The sequence below is a fragment of the Halyomorpha halys genome, unplaced genomic scaffold, assembly GCF_000696795.3.
Source record: "Halyomorpha halys isolate HHAL.00 unplaced genomic scaffold, Hhal_1.1 Scaffold145.1, whole genome shotgun sequence".
Classification (NCBI taxonomy): domain Eukaryota; kingdom Metazoa; phylum Arthropoda; class Insecta; order Hemiptera; family Pentatomidae; genus Halyomorpha; species Halyomorpha halys.
In genome coordinates this window covers 253,369-278,928 of record NW_027115461.1, presented here as the reverse complement: position 1 = coordinate 278,928, position 25,560 = coordinate 253,369, and the positions used below count along the sequence as shown (strand labels likewise).

The 25,560-nt window shown below is 29.7% G+C and overlaps 2 protein-coding genes across 6 annotated transcripts in view; both read left to right on the top strand.

Annotated features, from left to right (window-relative positions):
- The window catches only part of LOC106678490 (glutamate receptor ionotropic, kainate 2), a 33,586-nt gene extending 11,895 nt beyond the window's left edge, over positions 1 to 21,691 (top strand). The window contains exons 6-17 of one of the 2 annotated variants that reach the window (XM_014417016.3): positions 1,100 to 1,270; positions 1,882 to 2,040; positions 4,538 to 4,756; positions 5,508 to 5,708; positions 6,207 to 6,291; positions 7,885 to 8,023; positions 14,111 to 14,248; positions 14,783 to 14,981; positions 17,806 to 18,037; positions 18,705 to 18,823; positions 18,902 to 19,048; positions 20,721 to 21,691. In XM_014417016.3, the coding sequence (XP_014272502.1) occupies positions 1,100 to 1,270; positions 1,882 to 2,040; positions 4,538 to 4,756; positions 5,508 to 5,708; positions 6,207 to 6,291; positions 7,885 to 8,023; positions 14,111 to 14,248; positions 14,783 to 14,981; positions 17,806 to 18,037; positions 18,705 to 18,823; positions 18,902 to 19,048; positions 20,721 to 20,978 (2,067 nt within the window). In that variant the 3' untranslated portion in view covers positions 20,979 to 21,691. Of the gene's footprint in view, positions 1 to 1,099; positions 1,271 to 1,881; positions 2,041 to 4,537; positions 4,757 to 5,507; positions 5,709 to 6,206; positions 6,292 to 7,884; positions 8,024 to 13,699; positions 13,838 to 14,110; positions 14,249 to 14,782; positions 14,982 to 17,805; positions 18,038 to 18,704; positions 18,824 to 18,901; positions 19,049 to 20,720 lie in introns of both variants that reach the window. The other variant, XM_014417015.3, reaches the window with a different exon arrangement.
- A 54-nt stretch (positions 21,692 to 21,745) lies between these two features.
- LOC106678489 (glutamate receptor ionotropic, kainate 2) overlaps positions 21,746 to 25,560 on the top strand; it is a 43,812-nt gene continuing 39,997 nt past the window's right edge. For 2 of the 4 annotated variants that reach the window (XM_014417014.3, XM_014417013.2), the window contains exon 1: positions 22,578 to 22,795. In XM_014417014.3, the coding sequence (XP_014272500.1) occupies positions 22,726 to 22,795 (70 nt within the window). In that variant the 5' untranslated portion in view covers positions 22,578 to 22,725. Of the gene's footprint in view, positions 21,916 to 22,576; positions 22,796 to 25,560 lie in introns of those variants that run through there. The other 2 variants (XM_014417012.2, XM_014417011.3) reach the window with 2 other exon arrangements.

Genomic DNA, 25,560 nt, shown 5'->3' with positions numbered 1-25,560 from the left:
TATAAAGCCTGATTGGTAAAGTTTAAAAACATTTACAGCTACAACAAACCGATGACAAATACTGATCTTAATCTTTTCGAAGAATATTGTAACTTAAAAAAAAACATTGTATTAGGAGATGGTCAGAGGATCGGGTTGGCTTGTTTTATTTATTTGAACATTTTTATTTATTTAAACATTTATTTATTTAAACAGATGAAGATTATATTGTTTTATTTATTTAAACATCTAAGTTTCAGATCTTCACCAGGGCCAAAAACAAAATGTGATACGAACTGTAATAGAATAAAAAACAGTGTAACAAGAAATGAAAAATAACAAATTATACTGAATGAAGCTAATGTATAATATTGAAATATTAAGAATTTATACAAGAAGATAACTAACATAGGATAATTTATAAAATAATAATTTTTAAAAAATGATAGAAATCAAACAGTGCTTTAGGTATGTAAATAATGAATGAATTGAAATTAACATAATGAGAAATATGCGTATAAGTAAACAATATACATGGTATAATGCGAAATATGAAGATATATTAGTAAAATTAACAAAATTAATTTTATTTTCATGCCTTTCCTTATGTCATGTTATGGTCCAGAATAAAATTGATTTTTTATTCTACCATGTTTATCATTAACTTTAGCTTGTTTCTCATTGTGTTAATTTTAATATTTTCATTATTTACATAAAGTACTATTTGATTTTTAATGTATATTTTTTCCCTCTTTCTTTCATTTTTTAAAAATTTTCAATGTTCATCATCTTGTACGAATTCTTACTATTCCAATATTATACATTACCTTCTTATATTATTATTTGTCATATTCTTAATTTTTTATTATGCTGTGTTTTTTTTGGTTGCTATCTCATTTTGTTTGAAATCTCATAAAAAATAAAATAAAATAATTTCAACTTATTTGTGTTCAGTAATTCTCTACTGAACACACTCCCAACCATCTTCTCCTCAAATCGAATTTATTAACAATGAACACCTCATTCAACAATTTTTTATTTTTATACGGTTGCACTGCCCTTATTAATAGTTTTTTTAATAATTCCTAAACCGCATTTTGTTATTTTAAATTGTTTTCAGGATGCTCATACCCTAGACTATTCTGAATTACAATTGGATACGACCAACATAACTACCCTTCGACTTGTGAATCCTCAACGCCACTATGTCCAGAGTACTGTGCAAGACTGGGTCTTCTTCCATAAAACCTTATTGGAGGATAAAGTCCCAGTAACTGCAGATACACTGAAAGTAATCGCATAATAATACTTATATATTTTATTTAGGGGAAAAAAAAAACCGTAGCATTACAACGCTCAAAGGGCCTTGGGATCATTTCATGCATAAGAAGTTCATTTTCTTGACACAATATTTATGTCAGAAGATCAAACTCAGCTGGCAGGTTTCCACCAATCAAGTAAACTCTTTCTATTTGGTAGTTGAGATTCTGATGATCTTGGAGTAAAGAGGCCGTTTTTCAATTTCAGGGGCTGTTTTAATATCGCTCGATTAAACTATCTTAAAGTCTCCTCTTCCCATTTTAAGCTAATATTTCGAAAGTGATAAAGGACAGTGACTCCCCAGGGGTCTTAGGCGGGCGGGTCCGGCGGGGAAGGATTGCCTTTTTTTGTGTGATTGTGACATTTCGTAAGGCTACCATGGAGGGTGGGAGTGGAGGGCTTCGTTAAGAGCACTTTATTAGAAATTATTGGAGATAACCCCTCAAAAATATTCACTACTTTATCAAACTAATTTGCTACTATTGTTGTTGTTGTTTTGGTCTCTTTTGGTACTATCACTTTTAAGAAAAATTTTTAAAAAATTGTAATTACAGTATTATGGCAATTTTTATTTAATTTCAGACAGATTCTGCCTTGACTTATGATGCTGTTAAAGTTTATTCTGAAGCTGTTCAGAAAATACGAAGAGATAGCCAAGAAGAAGTTGAAGTAACACCACTGCTCTGTTCCCAACCCACGAAATGGTTGAATGGCTCTTTAATCATAGATGAGATTAAAAAAGTAAATTTTTTTTTTTATGAACCAATATAAGATAAGTATCAATGATTTAATGACATTTTTCATATTGATTTAATTGCCATTTCCTCTTCAAATTGAATTGAATTTGAACTGAGAATAGAAAATATAAGGTAGACCAGTGTATAAGTAAGTGTCAATAATATAAGGTTGACCAGTGTGTAAGTGTCAATAATATAAGATAGTTTTTTTCTAAATGTGCATTCAGAGGGTTAAATTTATTTTTGAGTGACAAAATTCAGCTGTCCACATGCACTAGGGGATGTCTAATTGCCAAAGGGTCTCAATTTCTGTACTTCCAGGCTGGAGCAGGGAGTAGTGTCCGTTGGGGAGATGTGGTAACTTAAGGAAAACAATTGAAAAATCAAGTGTAATCAACAACTTTGTAATTTACACTAATTTCATTGCATATACCAACAATTCCTTTCTAACATAGATTTTCTACAATATATACCATTTTGACAAGATTATAACTCCCATGCTTATTTAAAAGAGATATGTAGTCTTTGAGGTTTCCGGGAATTCTAGGTGTCCTAGAAGATTTTGTGTGGCTGGTATCCCAGTAGGACCAGGCCCATTATCATGGCCTTTCAGTCGACGATCCTCCATGATCTTTTTATGCACTATTGCAATAAATTCTGGGGTCGTAGCACTTTTTGGCTGTCCACTACGCGGATCATTATCTAAGCTCTTCCGACCAAATTTAAACTCGCTGGTCCACTTGGCAACAGTTGAATATGGAGGAGCAGAATCCCCCAGTATGTTCTGAAAGTCGGCATGAATTTCCTTTGCTTTTATACCTTTCTTTATAAAGTACTTAATCATCGCTCAAATCTCAGTTTTTTCCATTGTCACAAACCACTACACAACAACAACAAAGAGTCGTCATTACTACTCACACTACGTGTTCACTCACAAAGGATGTGTGATTATTGCGCGGGAACCTTGTTGCTCTGGCACTGACATCTAGCGGTGATTCTGAGAACTTTTCAAACCACCCTCGTACTTAAATGATGCCAAACTTCTATGCTTTACTTTCAACATAATTTCTTGATAACAATCGGTCTCCCATGATGAAATGGCGTTTTGCAATCTGAGGTGAAGTTTAACAAAATAATTCTAATTTAATTTTCAGTGCCTATTTAAATAGTTTTCAGGAGGTGATTGAAGAAGACTAAATTAAAGAGGACTTGCTCATTGGGAGGTCGAGGAGTGCATATTATATTGACCAGATTGAAGAGGACTTGCTCATTGGGAAGACGAGGAGTGCATATTATATTGACCAGATTGAAGAGGAGTTGCTCATTGGGAGGACGAGGAGTGCATATTATATTGACCAGATTGAAGAGGACGAGGAGTGCATATTATATTGACCAGATTGAAGAGGAGTTGCTCGAATATTGCTGAATAAGATATCTCGTACTCAGTGTTTAACAGGGGTGGTGTGATTATTTATTCATTTCAGTTAGTTTTTTATAATTTGTGCATAATGTTCTGCTAATCCGTTTGTTGCCGGGTGTCCTGGTGGGATTTTTTAAAAAATAAATTCAGTTTAAAAAACATTGTCCATGAGAGCTAAATATGTCTTTTAAAAACTCAATAGCTGTAGCGGATATAGGAGCTTCTTTTGGCATTCCGACTTCAGGTCATTTATACTTGTCATCTACTTCTATAAATTATGATAACCGAGGAAGGCACTGGTGTAATCTATGTTGATTCATTGAAAGTTATTATCAAACATTCCACCAAGCCTGCAGAGCTCATAGGAGAAACCATGAATGATGTCATCAAGATATGTTGCTACACGGGCTTTCACACTAATTTCATTACAATCAACAATACACTTTATACATGGATTTCCCACAATGTATACCATGTTGGCAATATTATAATTGGAGAGTTTCCTATTATGATGAGAGATTTCACTGTAAGTGCAACTTTTGTTTTATGAGTGGTATTTACTGTTATGAAATTATAGAAGTAATACACAGATACACAGTTAGGGAAAAAATGAGGTTGACTTACAAACAGTTACAACAACCACGTAATAACGATCTGGTAAGAAAGATATAAAAGAAATCAAGAAAATTCATTCATTCAGATGGCTTAAAAAAAATTTCTACTATATTATGTTTTTAGTAACGTGTAATATTTTATTTTACATCATGAGTGGCGGTCTCTGTTAGGGCAATGATGAAGCTGTTAGTTCGCCATTCCCTCATAGATAGCATTGCTACTGTACTCCTACTGCTAGCAGTGTAACATTTTATTTTACATATAAGATGGAATAATAAGAATATGTTGTGAAAAATTGAGTTTAACGAAATTAAGAGCAAATTAAAATACTGGGATAAAGACTTCAAATTTACCTTTTTTCCTGCTTAAATTATAAAAAAATATATAATCTGACAGATTAATTTTATTCCCTTTTTTATTTTTTATTGTCATTTATTTATAATCTAAAATTTATTTATCTTTTCAGCTGGAAATAGAAGGAATGAGCGGATCTATTAAATTTGATGAGTCTGGCCAGAGAATATTCTTTACTATCGATATCACCGAGCTGACCAAAAATGGATTCAGAAAGATCGGTAATTGGGATCCCGAAAGAGGAATTTCTTATACCAGAACCAGAAGCCAAATGAGAAAAGAAATGTACCAAAGCATAAGCAACAAAACATTTTTCGTTGTTTCAAGAGTTGTGAGTACTCCAAATAATAATATTCTTTATCATTAATAATAATATAATATAACAGGCATTAATTTAAAATAACAATATAGTATTTATGATTTAAAAAAACAAAGCAATGGTAACAAAATGTGATATGGCATGAATTTCTCAAGTATTAACCAATTGAGCTCTTTTTAATGTAGCCCATCGTACCTAGTTACTTGGAGCTCTTCAATCACATCCTTTTAATAAAGTGAATAATTGTTCTGGAGAACAAGTCCTCTGCACAAAATATTTTATTCTAATTTCACTATACTTGTGAGAGATTGTCAAGAAGTGAAAGGTATCTTCCTTTTTATCTTAGCTACATACCAGGTAGTTATCGGTATCCACTATCATGTATCCACAGTTTCACACTAATTGAGTAATTCCACCCTACACCGGAGAATCATCTGCATCGATACCAAATCAAAATTATTGTTTAAATATGGCTATACTGTTTCGACTGTACTTAAGCTTACGTACAAAGAAAAACTGGATCCAAGACATTTTTCAAGATTTCCTTGTTTTTCAGATTCCTCTATGCTATGTCTGACTGCGGCTAATCTTTCAAAATTAAAAAAATAAATAATATAAAATTAACTAATAAAAAAAAAATTGTGAAACATCTCTAATAACAAAAAACATTGTTGGTCACTTTGAGTTTGTTGTAACGAGGTTTTACTGTAATGCTGATTCTGATTTTTATATTAATTACTAATACTTATAATGATTTTTACAGGGAGAACCTTACTTAAAAGAAGTAGATAGCAATTTGGAAGGCAACGCTAGGTATGCCGGATATTCCATGGATCTTATCGACGAAATAGCAAAAGACTTGAAATTTGAATATAAATTTTATCTTGCTCCTGATAAGGCTTACGGCTCGTTCAATAAAGATACCAAACAATGGAATGGCCTAATCAAGGAGTTGAGAGAGAGGGTGATTATCTTACAACACAAAAATTATCTTTTAATATTACTAAATTAAATAGGTTAATTTTAAACAACAATTATATGAATTATTAAACATATGAAATTCTCAAAGGTTCATGTTTAAGCCTTGTAACATTAGTTTTATGTAATTTTAATGATACAAATTTATTTAATTGGTACAGGTGCGTTTAAAGAAAAACTCAAATAGTCATTAAACTATTTAATGTGAGCCAACGTTTTGCCCCTAGTTGCAGGGCTTCATCAGGAAAAAAGATACAAACACTTCAATTAGATAACAAACTAAGAAATTTAAACACACCACAAAACATAGAGAAAGATTCAACTTCTATGATATAAAGATTTAGTGAATTTTTCATTCCAATTTTCCTTTATTTTAAAAAGTATAGTTCATTTTCTTTCAGAAAAAAAAAAATTCATGCTCTAAAAATTATGTGTATAAATAAATTAAGTAACTAAATTTAGAGAAACAATTATCAAATTTCAGAAAGCTGATCTTGCCATCTGTGACCTGACAATTACTTATGAAAGAAGAAGTGCTGTAGACTTCACTATGCCGTTCATGAATCTTGGTATTTATAAAATAATTCATTTGTTTTTGTCATATCTCATGTAATGAAATTAGTTAAAGTAATTTATTTAATATTTAATTAGTTTAACATTTTGACTGCGGTTGGCGACATATTATCGTCAAGCCATGGTGGGATATTATCGTCTTTTTCATTTTCTCCTTGGATTGCTTCGACCCATGTTTAGTACTATCCTAGCTCCCACCAGCTAAGATCGTTTTGGATTCTGCCACCTTTAAGGGTTTTTTACACTCCTTCAAATTTTTTTTTTATCAATGAATTTATTCAAATTTATTTTTTGAAGTATATTCATTTAATTACTTATATATTCTTTTATTTCGCTCACTTCCTATTACATTTTTTTCATGTTCAAACAGTTTTTTAATTAAAAAGAAATTTTTCTTTTACATTATATTGGATTATTCCACATTGTCTAAATGTTTTATAGAAAATGTGATATACAATTACTTTCTGGAGTTCTTATTCAGTAATTCAGTTAAAACCCTGCAAAACATTTATGTATCAGCTGATTGCATACATAGATTCAGTGGTGTTTGATGAAAATGTGTCATTGAGGTTAAAAAAACAGGTATTTAAACTTTATTTGGCTAAATATTACATTTTTGTTTGTTTCTTAGTTTTGAAACGGCGTTTAACAGCCTGGTCATCAACACCCATTGGTTGTTGATTTTGGTAAGGCCTAGTTGTTCCATAGTCATAGCTTTGGTATGGTGTACTGATCCACACCAGTGGGATTCATTTCCATGACATTTGAAATATTATCTAGCTAGACAATTATAATTTGTTTAATAATCGTTATGATAGTGGAAAGGATGATGAAAAGCAGATAAGTAACTGTTCTAATTTTAAAAATAAGGCAAGATAAATAGATAATTATAATAATTAAAGGCTGGTTATTAAGTTAGTCTGGTGGATGAATTTAATGACTCTTTTTATTATGGATTCGTCGTTTCTCAACGCCATTGGAACGTTTGTTGGTATCTCTAACTGGTTCAGAGTTAATATGTAGTGATGACATTCTTCAAAAATGTGTTTGACGGTCATATTACTATTACATTTCGAACATTTTGGAGGGGCCTCTCCTGTTATGAGGTAGATGTGTGTCAATCGGGTACGTCCTATTCTGAGTCGGGTGATCACTACTTCTTCATGGCGTCTACTTCGGGTTGATGTAATCCAGGACTTCACATCTTTCTTTATAGGTTTCAACTTACTGGGTGGACTTTCATTCCACATTGCCTGCCATCTTTTATTAATAATGATATATTAATTTTTGTACATTATATAATGCTTATTTAAATTAAAAGAACAGATAGTATCAACGAAAAAAATCATATTTTTAAGTGGAGGGGATCCCCTGCTGTCAGAGATGGGCAAAAATTAGCAAGGATACGACTCTTATTCATGAATGGACAATTAGTAAATAAAATTTGCATTCATGACAATTTTAGCTACTAGTTTCATCTATAGCTAATTTTTACCCAATTCTGCCTGCGGTCAAAGTGTTAATCATAAAAATAATGTTTAATAATATTTGAGTGATATACTTATTTTAATATAATTCTATGATTCTAGGAATCAGCATTTTGTTCAGTAAACCAACAAAGCAACCTCCAGATTTATTTTCATTTCTGTCGCCATTTTCAATTGATGTCTGGATTTACATGGCCACTGCATATTTAGGTGTATCCCTTTTACTTTACTTCTTAGCGAGGTAAGACCTTTCAATTTAAGAAAAGACAAGTTAAATATTTATAAAAGTTGTTATTAGACGAGTGGATAAAACATTAAAGGTTAAAGAGAAAATGCAATTTTTTAAGGGTGTCTGGAATTGAACGAACTTTATTTTTCTAGGGGGGTTTAAATCTACGCTGGTTCATGAAATCAAATGAGCGTGTTGAATTAGCTTAGTTTTAGTAAAAAAAAAAAATTAAAAGATGGGGAAATTAAATAACTTGTATCTTACCTTAAATTTGTATTTTATGTTCTGTTTGCTGCATTCATGAAAAGTGATGACAAAAAAGAGAGAGCAGGGATGAAAAGACTGCAAATTAGATTTTAATCCCTAACAAAGGGTATTAGGTTTTGTATTTGTTATTATCTTCATTTATATTTACCAATGAATATAATGAGTAATAATATTTTCTCTATATTACTGATATTAATTTTTTAATAATTAATAATGTTTTGAATGTTAAATTGATAAGAACTACAATATGCCTCAACCTTGAGCAATAAATGATCACATTTAAACCAAAATTATAATAATAAAAAAAAAAAATAAAATCTCTATATGTATATAAACCGAAAGATTAATAAAATAAACATAATCAAACTAAGTACATGAAGTAACAAGGAGAAAATAAAATAAGTAAAATTCTGAACTAATATAACAATGAAATAAAACCTCTGATCACATTTACACTCTTGACTTGAGGATCCCTAAGCCCACTCATGTATGAGGGGTAGATTTGAGCTCTTTGAGATCCCAGCACAACCCTCTTACCACGCCACTGGTATTAGCCTGTGGAGGCTGAGTAAGTGCTCTAAAACCACAATTAATATTAACTTTTTTTCTATATTTTTCACAAAATTTATATTTTATTGTTCAACTTCCTGTGTCTTTGTTCTGTTCATGGCAATAGTGAACATTTTTTTATTTTATTTTACAATAGACATAAAATATCACTACAATATATATAATTATTTTTATTTCTCAGCAATGGAAGATACGCCAAAACGTGTCACTTTATCAGATGCTATTGAGACATTGATGCCCGTTCAAGGATAAGTACTTTGTTACGTGCTGACCAACTGTCTACATGTTTATAGCAATAACTTAGCGTAATAATTCATCTTGCAAAAATAGTACTAACGAATGTATTACAGCACTTAAAAGAAAACGTATAGTATTTAAATTTAGTTTAATTTTAATTCAATAAATCAGTTTGTTGCTCAGTAAATTAGTTAGTCATAAACTACAATATTGAAAGATTATTATGAAATAACAGGAATAAGTCCTGCTGGTTGTACAAGAAGTGCTTAATACATTCAAAACTGTAGTAGCTCTAGTAGTTAATAGATTATCACTTTTTAAAAATATTCCTTATAGCTGCTAGATTCATTGTATTATTATTTTCAATTTTTCTAATATCATAACTACAGCTTAGAATTAGCTGTAGGATGTCAAATTTATACAGAAGATATTTTGCCAATTGTTAAGTCATGCTTTAGCAATAGGTAAGTTCATGGATCACATTAACTATATTACAATAAGTTTAATAGATTGTTAATGGCATCATTAATATCTGCCATTAATAATTTTGTAGATAGAATATAGGTATGTCTTTAGTTGTAGTATTTTTTTATTAACCTTTGTAATACCACAGGGGTCTCTAATGACACCACAAGCTCTTTTTCTAGTAATAACTTATGAACAAAATCACCCAACTTTCGAATTGCTTGACAATTTTGTCATTAAAATATCTTGAACTACATGAGTAAGTTTCCATTAAATTTACAGGGACACCATATTAAACAGTTCTTTCTAAGTAAAAACATGGATGAGTCCCTCCAGAACCCCCATGGTATGCGCTGTGTATGCGTTTCTGTGGAATTATTTAGATTCACCGTGACTGTTTTCATCGAGTAAACATTTTCTTAAAGTACCCTCCTAATTTGTGAATCATGCTAACCAGAGGGTACTTGTAGAAACGGAAAAATGCAACTTCAAGGTTCAGTGGAAAAACAGGATTGGGTTCTTGTTGACGAAACTGAAATATATGCCTACATATGGCTTCTTCTATGCAGTGGAGCCATTAAAAGGAACTGAGAACCTGTTGCACTAAGATGGTGCTTTCAGAGTTTTGTATTTGGAGCAACCATGTCTGGTACAAGGTTTTTCCACATTTCGACTTATCTCAGATATGAGGACATATATACTAGACAAAAGAGAGTGGAAACAGATAAACTAGCTCTGATTTGAGAAATGACTGTCACATTCACTATGAGTAGAAACAAGAGTACTTACAAAAAGGGCATTTGTAAGCAGAAACCGACTCAAAGTAAAATATTTGTTAAACCAGCCATAATGAGAAGATTGAACGATCCATCATTACTCAGGCTAAAAAGAATCGAGAAATGATGAAGAATGTCTTGGAAACCAATAAAGATAAGAATTGTGCTGGCGAGGAGATTGACATGGAAGAACCAGAACCAGTTACAACCATATAACAAGAGGGGAGTAACAAATTATGATGTTTTTTTTCTCTCTAAATATTTTTAAAATCCATTCTTTATATCAACTTTGTTACTTATTCTCACTAACAAGATGGAATATTGATACCAGGGGGTAATAAAATAAATAAGAAATGCAAATATTCTATTGGGGTCCAAAAAAGCCCCCATAGTATTATGTGTTTGTTTCAGACCATGGTATTACAAAGGGTAATTTGTTTCATTACATGACCTATACTTTAAAATTATAATTTCTTCAAGGTCAAAAACTTAAAATAAAAATACAATGCTTTTAATATATATATATATATTTATTCTCTTTTTGGGGTTTTGGAATATTGCATCCCCCTCTTCAGCATAATATAATTCACTGCTAGTTTTAAAAACAGTACATTTAATATGTTACAATTATCAGAATAATAACAAATTTAAATTTTTTTGACAAAACAATGTTACTTGATCAATAATTTAGAGCAGGAAAAAAATTTTAAAAAAGAGAAGACATTTTTTTTTCTGGTCTAAATTATTGATCATTATTACTATATTTCTGGCTAACCCCAATCCTAAGGCAGATAAGGGTTCCAAAAACAGCATTTATTTTGTATTTGTGTGTCTCTATATTGATTCTTTATGGGAACCGACCTACTGTTGTTTAAAATGTATTCCCTATCTATTTAAGCTAAGATACCAGAGACCCCTTTGCTATACGATAATATATAAGGTATAAGAGATATAACTAATCATTGAATATTTTTTCCAAAGGTATCGTGTTTACCAATGTACTTACTATGATAATCAGGTGGCATACAGGGTATTTAAACCATAAAATCAAGTTGGGAAAGCATGAAATTTATTACAGGTTTCTAAATATGAGGTATGATTGATATAAGAGAGAGTATGAACAAGCTGACACCATCATAATCAATGCTGATATGAAATTGAGAATATCGGGGGCTACCATGATTATCCTATTGACTCTAATATCTAATTCATTAGCCATTCAAAATTACAGCATGATATTATCATTATAACTTATCTGAAGTTTGTTTTGACGGACTTCTGCTTCAGTATATCTAACTCTCGGACTGGCTTAGCTGGTCCATGGCTTTGGATGTCCTTTATTGGTCTCATCCTCTGTCCTGCAGCTCTGGAACTCTTGCTCAGCCATTTCATTGGCTGATCAAATTATAGGGGCTGAAACTAGAACTCTAATATGGAAAAATTGAAGCGGCATTAGGTCCTTTGATCTCTAAAACACTTTGCTCTTTCCGCTGTTTATGGATCGGAGATAAGATTATTGAGTGTAGTCTGTCATGCAGGTGTTAGTGAAGGGCTGCTTACCTGCCTTAGGGTTGATCCTCCCCGGTTACTCTCTTCTATCAGCATATTTATAAGCTGGCAACTACCAACAATGAATACCCACAATATATATTAAATTAAATTTAACTTCTTTTTCAGCCTGGTATTACCAATACATAACATTATCATTATAGCATTACTTTGTTATAAAGTTAAAATTTATTATAATGCAGATTATTTTAAGGTATTAAATGTATTGTTGTTAAAACCAAAAGTGATTTATATTATATTAAGAGGGGGACGAAATATCCCCAAAACAGGAATAAATATATGTATTAAAAACATCCTATTTTTAAATTAATGTTTTATTATATTGATTGTTTGAGAGTGGTTTATTTTATTATTAACACAAACACACTTGATCCAATTTTACTGTTAACATTTATTTCGCAAACTCTCTTACGTTTCGGCCCTCAGGCCATTTTCAAGGAGACAACCTTAAATATTGATGTCATATATTCTTCAAAATATTTCTTTTAATTTTCAAAGAACATCTTCTTCTTCATTTCAAAATACATCTTTTAAAATTCAGGCTAATTGTCCATGTCATATAAAATTTTTATAATTTAAACTTAAAATTTTTCACATAAAATATTGTCTCTATTTAATCTTGTTAACAACAGAACCTAAAGCCTAAATCAGGTTCTGTTGTTAATAATGTAATAATGTAATTATAATATAATAATGTAATGAACAACAGAACCTGATTTAGGCTTTAGGTTCTGTTGTTAATAATGTTAGTAAGATTAAATACAGACGATATTTTATGTGAAAAAATTATAAGTTTAAATTATAAAAATTTTATATGACATGGGCCATTAGCCTGCAAGAAACATTTTAAAGAATACATGACATCAATATTTAAGGTTGTCTCCTTGAAAATGGCCTGAGGGCCGGAACTTTGGAGAGTTTGCGAAATAAATGTTGAGAGTAAAATTGGATCAAGAGTGTTTGTGTTAATAATAAAATCATACTTTTGTTCTAAATTTTTGCCCTTAAGGCAATTATAATTTTTTAAATTAATTTTTATGTTTTTTCAGATATTCTTAATAAATTATTGAAGTAACTAAGTTTCTTATTCTAAAAGTATTTGGTATAAAAGCTACCTAAGTGGAATAAACATTATCAGTTATTACAAAACTGAAACAAAAATGGTGCTATATTTGTGATTCATGAACTTTCATCAACCCGATCTAAGATTTTTTTTCTGTTTATTGCTATATAATTTGTTAAATAATTTTATTTAACACATTCTTTACAGGATTATTTCAACTACTCTTCAATTAATTTCCTATCCTTTTTCATTACACCTTGTCTATTGTAGTTTGTGTTGTTTATCCTTATTGTAATATTTATTTATTTTGTTGCTTTTATATTCTCTCGGCTTTGTCTATAGTAGTAAATGTCCGTATTTTTCTTTTCTATTATACATATTCTTTAAATATAACTATAGATTTTGACTAATATTTCAACAGAGTTTGAATGTTGTTTTACAAAGTTGTACATAGTGAAAAGCCATAACATAACATGGATATTAATGTTCAGGTCTTGTAATTAAAGTATTATTTTTAAAATCATGTTCAAAAATTTAGGTTCTTTTTTTAAAATTTGAAACTAAGTGATTAAAGATTGTATAGTTAGTTCAAACTCTGTTTTTAGTAGTTAGTAACATTATATGTATTGTGTACTTTATATCTTTTGTTGTTTTGTCAGATATTTTTGATTTTGTAGTTTATTGCTTGTTTTGTAGTTTTAACTGTAGATATGTAGACGTAGAAAATAATATTTGTTGCAGATGCACGCCCGATGAATGGGATAATCCTCACCCGTGCAATCCAGATCCAACTGAACTCGAGTGCATCTTCTCTCTCCACAACTGCCTTTGGTTTTCTATTGGGTCTCTTATGGCCCAAGGATGTGATCTTTTGCCAAAGTAGGTTTTCCCTCATAGCACCTCCTCCGGATCTGCAATATTTATTATTAACCTTATCTAACACCCGACAGCTAACAAGATTTCTATTTAAAAAAGTTTAATTACTAAAGCTTTATGAACCCTTGTGTTTTGACTTAATATACCCTATTACATTTTTAATACCTGAAGTTACGGATACAGTAGCAGCGTTATTTGAAGAAGAGCGGGGAAAGGAAACTCGTCGACTGAAGCATGCGATATTATTCAAAGAAACCCAAACTAACATTGTTACAGGATCTCTCCTATGGAATGGAAAAACCCTCACCCGTGCAACAAAGACCCAGAAGAGCTTGAAAACACTTTGGCTATATACAATGCTATCTGGCACAATATTGGATCGCTCATGCAACAAGGCTCTGATATTGCACCTCAGTAAGATATCATTGCTGTTTAACTAATAACACAGAAAAAATTGTGACGGCTTTGTTTATACGAAGAGAAATTGTTTTTCAACGAAAGGTTGTAAAAGTTTCTTTGCCGATTAATCGCATGTTAATTTTTTTTATAAGTTCTAATTAACATAAAATGATATTTATTGTTTTAAAACTAAGGAAACTTTCTTCAGTTTTACAAACAATAAAATAATCTTTAATTATAATTTTTCAGTATCAGTTATTCTGTTGTACAAACTTAAATTATTGGAGCTTTAATTATAGGATAAAAAATATTTTTGAATTGTAATACTCATGAATTGCCATAATAAAAAATTTGTATTAATAAATTAAATGTCATTCTATGTTTTTTAATCTATTAAATTGATATTATGAATAATTTAGAATTCTCATTTATTATTCTATTTTGAAATGAAGAGTAATAGAAAATTATTAATTAAAATTAATTATTATTTATTTATTATTTTATTAATTAAAATTATAAATATTTAACAGTGTTTACTTGATATTTCAGAGCACTTTCTACAAGGGTCGTAGCTGGAATGTGGTGGTTCTTTGTACTTATTATGATTTCATCTTACACTGCCAACCTCGCTGCGTTTTTAACGATGGACAGAATGGATGCCACGATTGAGAGCGTTGAGGACCTCGCTAATCAGAATAAAATCAAGTATGGAGTACTTAAAGGAGGATCATCTGCTAATTTCTTCAGGGTACTGGCATTTATCACATTTTATGAAACTTATTTATTTTCTGAGATTTGAAAAGAAAATGTCAAAGTTACGGAATAGCGGTAATATATCCTATTAATCCTGGCAGGTAGCCAATCATTGAATTAATCACATAAATTGAATAAATTCCAAATTAATAAATCATTTACTTTTTAAGAATTTGATTGAGTCTGGCACCTGGGACTGCTATACAAGATCAGTAAATTCCTACTCACTACATACTTCATCATTATCCATTCTTCTCTCTTAGACAGATTATTTAATCCAAGGACTAGATACCATAGACCCCCTTGCTATGGTATGATAGATTATATGTAATTAACTATTAGAGATCTTCTCCAGCGGTATCATGTTTACCAATTTATTAGGCTATGATTAAGGTGGCATACAGGGATTCTAAATTATAAAATGAAGTCTTGTTTGTATGATGCATATAGCATGTAATATATAATGTAAATATATTACAATTGAGGTATAATAATCTAGCATGGTAGACCTATTGATTTAAAGTTTATGTAATATGCTATGTATTGAGAATACCTACTGAGATCTTTTATAGTCATATTGACTCTTAATCGATGGTCCAAGATCCTACTCCTATGCCATGAGTGTGCTTGCCTGGATGTTCTGTATTCTACCAGTCTCATGTTCCATCCCCTCTGTCTTCCTGTACACTTCAAGATCCTTACTTGTCTCCTTCTCTTCTGACACTCCTCGAGTGACCTGTGACTGACTTCCTGTCTCAGAATGGTGCCGCCATCTTGGCTTTGAATGATGTCTTTTGCGACTGCATATTTAACTGATAAAAATTGGTTAGCTTGCCTTTCTGTTCAACAAAGGAAATGAACAATATTAACATAATACTTACAATAAAAACATAACTAAAATCATCTATACTGTAATATCCTCTTTTTGTGTAAGTAGTATATTTTTATGTATAAAGGGTTTTTAATGTGTTTTTATTTTATTTATCGTTTCAATGTTCTTCATTTGCCTTTTTAAACCAAAATTAAGATTAAGAGATTACCAAGATTAAGAGTCTAAAATGTTATAAAATTTAAATAAAATTCTATTATCTATTTACTATTAAAGCTTTTAATTTGAACCCAAGCTATACCTAAGATATGAGAATTAAGTTAAAACTGTATAAAATTCTGTTTTAAAAAAAAAATTATTATTACAATACATAAAAAAACAACTATTTATTAAAAAAGAGGATATTACAATATTTTATCGCCTAGGTCCTTACCGACATCAGTAGTCTATTTAGGATGTCCTACCTGCCCCTAGACACTTTCATCCCAGGCCCTCAAGCACCTGTGTGCATTATATGGTGTAAAAGCCTCCGATCTGTCCCAACAGGTGCCATCACATGTTCACAAATGCAGACAAAAGAACCCCTGGTTTAATTAAATTTACCTTCCATTTTCTCCTTTCTCATACTGGTATTTCAATTACATAGCAGTATGTACTTGTTTTATTTAAGATCAGCTTTGTTTTCTGCCCCATGACCTTGAGCAATTAAGGGTCTTTTAATTCAAATATTACAAAAATTATTTTAAAATCGCAAAGTATTCAAATTATGTACAATACAACATTTATAAATAATGCAATTTTTTACATGAATGAAAAACAACGTAAAATTAAAATGATAAAACATAAATTTAATCTAAACGTTGAGTTTTAGGGCTCCACTAAATCATCAAATTCCTCTTTTATCCAATCCTTACCATCCAAAATCCTTAATGCTCCTTACTCTGTCACAAATGAAAGCATCCATCAGGACCTCAATGTTCCATATGCTGTCGATTAAGCCAGAACCAGATACCAATCCTTCCATGATAAACTTACCAACAACCCAAATCCACTTGTTTCTAACCTGGTTTCTCCTTCATTACCTGATAATCCTCCTAGGCCTCTGAAAAGAAAATAGCCTTGAGATCTTCTCTATGTTATTAGAGTTCTAGTAATGGGTAGATAGATTATCTATATGTTTGTATCATGTCATTTTATAAATTATAGAAAATTTACTAGTTATATATATACTTTTATTAAAAAATTAATAACTGTACCACTACAAACCATGAAGGGGTGCAGTACTTCCTAACGAAGTACTTACTAGACCAACGGTTGTGCAAAGAGGTGATTTGGTCCTAATCACGCTTGACCACCAGATTTTTACCCAACTAAGGGTACCCAATTTATGAGGCTGGGTGGACCCCAGGAGGGCTCCAGAACCCATAGGGTTGACTCACGGCTACAGTGTAACAGAAAACAATTTTCGGCCAGCCGGATTTGAACCCAGGTCCTTGGCGTTAGTAGCATCGTGCCTTACCTGGGTGCCACCCGCACCCATATATATTTTTATACAGTTGTAAAAAACAATAAATAAATTATTAAAAAAAAAATTTAAGCATTAAATTACAAAATAGTATAACTGTCATAAAATACTTGTTTCATGACATGTTTGTAAATTCTTCATTCATAGGCCTTCCCATCTCTTGTTTAAAGTAGCTCTAGTCATTGTTAAAAAAAAAAAAAGGTTGTGCTCTTGGCGTAGGATACTGTACCTACTGGGCGCCATGTGTAAACTAATCAATTTTTACTCTACCCTGCAAGCACTGCTGTACTACTTGAGTCAAAACATTGGATTTCATGATAAAAAGAAAGATTAACAACTTCTTTTTCTTTCATTTCACCTGACTGGTTCCAAAAACGAATAATTATAATTTTAATATGTACAAATAAAACTGTTGCCAATAATATATAACTATACAAAGGACTTAATTAATTTTTAATTTTACAGGATAGCAATGTGAGTCTTTACCAAAAAATATGGAGTCAGATGGAATCAGCTCGGCCCTCTGTTTTTACTAAGAGCAATGATGAAGGAGTTGAAAGAGTATTGCGTGGTAAAAGAGCATACGCGTTCTTCATGGAATCTACGACCATTGAGTACCAAAAAGAAAAACATTGTTCATTAATGCAAGTTGGTGGCCTTCTTGATTCAAAAGGATATGGGATAGCCATGCCTTTCAGTTAGTCTCAATTCATTTCATAAGCTTAAAAATTAATTTTTATATTAACCTGACACATGCAATATTCCATTCTTAAAAAATATAATGAATTATTATTTTTCTTTTTTAATTTATATATTATATCATTTGACTTCATTTGATCAATATTCAATAAATTTCAACTATACCAATATTTGGTTTATTTAAAATGTTGAAAACAAAACTGTATCTGACTATAATTTTTTATTATTTCATAAATAACAGACATAATTAAAAATGAAATTGAAACTTAATATTAATTATATTAATTTATCATTACTAAATGTTTAGCATCCGGACCATCTTCCTTCTTTAAATCAATTTATGATTAACAAAGTCAATGTATTTGAAATTAAATGAAGAAGAAATAGACTATATAACATTTGTTATTATTATTTTTATTTAAAATAGAAAACAAATCAATATTATTAAATGAATAAATTATAGACAATTAACGAAAATAACATGGCAGTATTGTCTGTCTGAGGTATTCTGATCATAGTGCACTTCACATTTTAAATTATTGCCTATACCTAACATGTACCTCGACAGCAAGCTATAAATTAATATTTTGTACTGTGACTTAAGTGTATATGATTAGAAAAAATATTTTTTTTCTCTTCTTTCATTTAATCCTTGTCGATTTTAGATTCGCCCTATCGTATTGCTATCAGCGGTTCAGTTCTAAAAATGCAGGAATCCGGTAAGCTTCAACAGTTAAAGGATAAATGGTGGAAAAACAGTGAGGATGGAGAAAACAAATGTCCGGTATTTAAATCTATATTATATAGTTAGATTAAATTTATTATTAAGAATAATTGTTTTTAAACAATTAATAATTTCCAGGTAGAAGAAGATGCAAGTTCTTCAGAGCTAGGTATAGCTAATGTCGGTGGTGTTTTCTTGGTTCTGTTGGTCGGTTGTATTGCAGCATTTTTTGTGGCAATATTAGAATTTCTTTGGAACGTTCGGAAAGTCGCAGTTGAAGAGAAGGTAAATATTTATTTTTTATATCATAAATTAAATTATAAGAGGTATTAGATCTGGTAATACATTTGTTGTGTTGACCTGATGATACATTTTGTTCTGTTGATTATGTTACTTTAATTATAAAAAACTTAATTTAAATTTTTTTTTTTGTGGGATTCAATTTTACTATTAAATATCAATCAAAAAGACCTAGAAAAAACTGAACGAACAATATTAAACCCACTTTTTTTAATATAAATTATATAATAATAATAACAAAAATTTATTACAATTTTATTCTATATTGTAATATCCTCTTTTTGAGTAAATAGTTACTTTTTTTATATAAATGGTTTTTAGTTTGTTTTATTTTATGTATCATTTCAGTATTGTTTATTTAACCAAAAAAGCAAGCTAACAAATTTTGATCAGTCAAATATGGTGTAAAGATGCATCGTTCAAAATATTCAAGATGGCGGCATGCGTCCTTCCAAAGTCTGTTTGAATTACTACTATATTTGAGTACATAGATTGAAATGTTTTCAACTTTTGTTGTTTCTCAAAAAAAATTATTGTACGAATTAATCTAAAAAGAAAAAGAAGACGATAACAATTATCAATGAAGTATTTACATCGTGAATCATTGTAAGTGAAATAGAGTGGGATTTCTTCTTCTTTCGGAATATGGATCATATGTCCTGCGAGTTTTTTCCTTTGGAGCATCTTCATTCGAACCTTATTCCTTTCTTTTATGGCCCTCTAACAATCCCCATCAAACCATGGGTTCCTCCTTCTAGTCTTTTGCTTCTCCTAATCTCTTCCACACCCAGCTCCTTTATCAGTCCTTCCATCTCAAACCTATATGTTTTTCCTTCCAATGTCCTCTTCCTCCGTGGCAAGTATTGGTTATATTTTGCTAGAATTAAGAATAAATAGAAGAGGAAAATAAGTATTAAGGAAAAATCTACATTGAGAAAATCATAGACATAAAACTCAAAACCATTGTGCTACAATCAATGTTTACATCAATTATCGAACGTTGTGAATAAAAACGGAAGGAAAGAAATAAAAGAAGGACACTTGTTTAATGGGATGGCGGGAGAGAGGAAGTCTCCTGGAAGCAGGTGGTGCTGACTACCCTTTGTCTACTGATATTTATCTTAGTAGATATTAAGAAAGAAGAAATCAAGAATCACCAATTATCCAAGAAGATTATGTCATTGAAGGAAGAAAGACACTCTTTGTTTGGATCACCGAGAGATTGGACATGTCCTTAAAACTAGAAGAGGACCAACCCTTTGTTTACTGTCAGAGTTAGCATCTTTAGAAAGAAGACATAAAGAACCATCAGTCATCAAAGATGATTATATACTCGGTTAGTTTGCTCTACCTAGGATTTAATTGTATTTGTAAAAGTTGCTATTAATTTAGTTAAGTGTCTTTGTGTTGTGATTGTCTGGAAAACCTGGCCTGGGATAGAGTCAATAATGTTTAGTAAAATGAAATTCTCATATTTAGTTGATATTTAAATCTTATCATCATCAAAGCTATATTTTAGATCTGAGAATAATAAAAATAAATAATAAATTCTTAATAGTTATTTTAAATTAATTTTAAATATTACAATATATAGTTAGTTATTATTTTTGGATGATTAATAAATTGAATTAAATTATTATTTTTTCTTTATATTTAGATATCACCTGGTGATGCATTTTTTCTTGAGTTGAAATTTGCCATTCAATGTTATGGTACAACAAAGCCTGTTCGGAAACCGCAGGAAGAATCTGTGGCCGAGGAAGATTTAGTTGAATGTCCTGAAATTGAAGGTGTTGAAGAAGAAGAAGAAGAAGACAGAGGTTTCTTTGGTGATGAAAATATGGAAGAGGAATATATGCGTTTGAACGGATTTAGTAACAACATACGTGCAAAGAGCACTCAGTCCTATTCATAAATTTCAATCGATAATGAATTTTATTTGACTGAATATCTCGAAGTTTAGTACAGTATGAGCATAAAAATGTTTGGTATTATCTTAACTTACATATTACACCTTGATCAAATTCTGTAATATATATTTTTTTTCATTCTATTTTTTATGAAATATACTAGAATAAGAATGCTAAATAATATTATTTAAAATCTTATATACCATATAAAAGACTTGTTAGGATTACTTAAGCAATAGATTTACAGTAAGTTTCTGCTACATAAAAAGTTTTTTAAAAATTAATAAAATTATACAACAATGGCTCCAGAACAAGTTAGGAGGAGTTCATAATCATATTCGAGATTTTTCAATAGCTATCAGTATATCTTCACATCATATGTATTTATTTAAGCTTGAAGTTCTTCAAGAATTTGATAAAATTATTTAATGAACTTAAAATAATAAATATTACAGAGAGGGAGAGTTATCGCTTAAATAAAGTGTTCGCTAAGGTGTTCAAATGATGTTTTATTTTTTATTCTAGTCAATTTATATCACTATGATAAATTATGCACAGTTTACGATACAGTATTAGGGAAATATTATAAAGCCTAGTGGATTGTTATCATAGTGCAAAATTATCATTAAAATCCAAGTCATGTATCATTTAATCTGATCTCTAGTGTATAAAAAAAAGGTACTGTATATTTTGTTGAATTATATGTTTTTAGAAGATATTTATTTACGTTATTTATATCCTTAACTCTTTATATTTCACATTTTACATATATTTTCTTTTATCAGGTATTTCTGGGACTCAGACAATGTCAGATTATTAATAATTATATGATAATAAAATGATATATAAAGGACCACACATTCCTGTTACCATGACAACTCTACAATCAGATGTTTTGGGTGGGATTTTGTCCGAATCTAAATCCTATTAAACATAAATATGGTATGTTTTATTAAGACAAATTAAAAGATAAAAAAGTTTAACAAGAATCATTTTGATAATTAAGGGTTATGTTATTTGAATAATATAAAAATATTTCTCAGAAGCATATCCAAAATGTTTTGTTTCATAATTTTAATTTTTAGTTTTAGTTATTTTCCAAATTTTGTATGTATCACCTCTGCCATTTATTGGAGGGGGTAAGATATTGATTATTATTTGAGTAAATCCAAAACTTAATTTCATGTAATTTTTTTTATCTATTAATTATAATTTTTTTTAGATAAACAAGATAATAATTATTTATCTTTATTAATCATTTAATAATTTTAAGTATTAAAAATTGTGAAATTAAAATATTTTTGATTAATTTAGCCCAGTGATCAGTAAATCTTTGTATGATTTTGTATAATACTTAACATTTGTTTTTTCCGTCTTCCATAAAATCAAAAAAATCAACAATCCTTTTTTAATGTTTTTGGGGATTTTGTTTTAGTCCAAGAGTATTTTTATTTTTTAGTGTTTCATTAGCGATTTTATAATTATGTTATGACATATTTCGAGTTGGGATACTTAAAGTTCTTAAAAGTAATTTTATAAAGTTTAAATCAGTTACAAAAAAAAAATATTAAACAATTTTAATTAAAACATAAAATTAATGTCAACAAAATAGGCACTCATAGATCAAATTTATGAATCAAAGAGAGTTGTTGGCGCCTTGCCCATTTCTATTTGTGACATGACAACATTCAAACAAGCCTACGAGTGCAGTCACATTTGGAATTCCGTCTACTGGATCTGCTTTCTCTCATCATGGTTTATCTAACATGTTATTTGTTTCTAATTGTTTTGAACTGTGCTTCTTCAACAAGAATACCAATCGGTAAATTAGGAATTATTTTACAAGCTTGTTTGCTTTCATCTAATTTTAAATTTTATGGTTGTGTTGAAATAAACAACTTTTTTATAAAATGAAGAATATTTTTAAATTTATTAATAATACTTTCAATGGGTACATGTTCAATTCCCTTCACTGTTCCTATTTTTTCCTTTTTAATAAAAAAAAATAATAATAAAAATGATTTCATGATAGTATCATCAATATTTTTAGAACACATGAAGTTATATTAAAATAAAATAATTATTAAAAGCCAATTATACTAGATACATACAACTCTGTTTCCAACATGTGTATATGTATATATATAAAATTAATTTTTTTTATTAATAAAATATTAGAACATGCTTTAAATTAATTACAGTATATTAATATTAGATGATGTTATTACATCAATAAACTTCTTTTAAAAAATCAGCATTTATAATTACAAATAATTATTCGTAAATTAAATAATTGTATATTTCTCTGGAAATTATTTAAATTATCAACAAAAACATTAACCTTACAGATCTAGAAAACATAAATTTAATTTTTATTGATTTTTTACTGAAAGCTATTGATAATTTGAATATTTTTTAAAAATAACTTACTTTTCTTTTTAAATTATAAGAATTTTTTTTATTTAAGAGCAAATTCAGAAAAAAAGTGATTGTGCAGTTTTATTTTCAATGTAATAATTTTTCAACATCACCAACCTAAGTCATTATTTCCTTATAATCCACAATTGACATTTTTGTTATTTATAAGACTTTCATAGATAATTTTTATCTTGTTTGCTTAATAAAATTCGTCTCCTTAACTAGCTCCGTCATCAATTTTCTTCCTCAGTAATTACCAGAAGTTGTATGGTTCAACTACCTATGATAATGGCCGAGGAAGAAAGTAAAATGACGAAGAAGTTTGTTCAATTGATGAGTTTTAATAAACTGAAAAGATTGAAATAATGAATGATATTTTTAAAATTGGCTTTACACTTCAAACGTCAAACGTAGATGATAATTGATTAATAAACATATGTTTGGTGACTTAGTGGTTGAATTGAACTAAAAAAGAACAATAAATTTTTGAAATTAAAACGTTCCCAAAAATAATTGATACCTTAATTTAAGCACATACAAATAAACGAATAATTTCACTTTTGTTTATTTTAGAACTTTTTCCACCTACGAAAAAAGTTTTTGATTAGAAATATTTCTTTAAGAAATGAAATTATTAATGTTAATTATTAAAAAAATAAATAGAAAAGTACTAGTTCAGGGATATTGCTAATCTATCACATCTACCGTGGAGATCTTTCGCCTTATGTTTGCTCCTGATCCATAATGAAGGTGTCATCAGTCTTACACCCAGTTTGTGAGTTGCCTCCAATATGCTGATGGGCCTCATAAATCCAGGGGAAGGGGTATGGCAATAAGGGTCTTCCGGTATGAGCCATTAATCATTTCTGGTGGTTACCCATCTAAGTTGTTGACAACGTTCGATGTTGCTTAACTTCCCTTGTGTTAATAAAACAAGTATCATGGTCCTCACGTTTACCTTGGCTCTTATTACTGCTATAATAATATTTATAATTTTATATAATCTAATGAAAATGAATTTATCCTACAGAACTTTAAAAAGTTTTTTAACCTTAGATATCATAACTCCTTGCTTATTACATTGCAAAATCTGTAGAAATAAAAATAAAAACAAATCAGATTGATATTGAGAATGAAGAGGACGATAGGACAGTGGATCGGTCTAATGAACAGATCTTCCCTCCTAGTAGTATTACTATTTTTTTAAATCTCTGTAGAAACATTTTTGGAAAACTCTAATAAAAACTCTTGAAGACTCTCTGTTTAAAAAAAATGCCATCATAATTATATTTATATTTATATTTTGGAAATTTATTTAAGTTCAATTATCTACCTTATTTCTTAATGCACATGAACGGTTTAAAAGAAAACAGTTAAACTCCTTTCTCAATAATTTTTTAGGAGAATGAAATTAAGATTTCCTTGAATTATATACTCATTAATTTGAGGTAAACAAATTAATTTAATGAAAAATTAGCCTTTTAATTGCTAGTTTATAAAAAATGTCAATAATAAATACATAGCTACAATACACTGTGGTGAAGAAGAAATATTGGGAAGAACTTGATTCAGAAATACGACTAACTTTCCTTAAAATTTTTTTTTATTGAATTCTCTTCTACATTCAAATTTTCTCTCACCATTTTTTGATTTGTATGAACCAGTAGTCCCCAACCCATAGAAGTCATGGGATCACTTAGTCAGAATTTAATCCAAGTGTGGCCCACCCTCACTCATGACTTGGGACAATGTGATTTCCCTCAGGAAATATTTGGAAATTTGTTGCTTAAAAGTGAAGTTTGAGACAATTTTATTGTTCATTTACCTGATAAAACCTTGCAGCTAACACCCAAAGTTAGGAATGCTAATTAATAAGATAGTTGTAAGACAAAATCCTCCCAAAAGTATGCGTTACCAGACCAACCCACAGCCACCTATAGTTATCAGACCTACCCACAGCCACTTATAGTTACCAAACCTACCCACAGCCACCTATGGTTTCCGGATCACTGCAGTAAACTGATCTCTTATCTTACAACACACGAATCAATTATATTATTATTTATTTTAACTTTATTGTGCTATTATTTATTTTAAGTTTATTGTGTTGTTATTTATCTTAATTTTATTGTGTTATTATTTATTTTATTTTTCTTAAGTTAATATTTA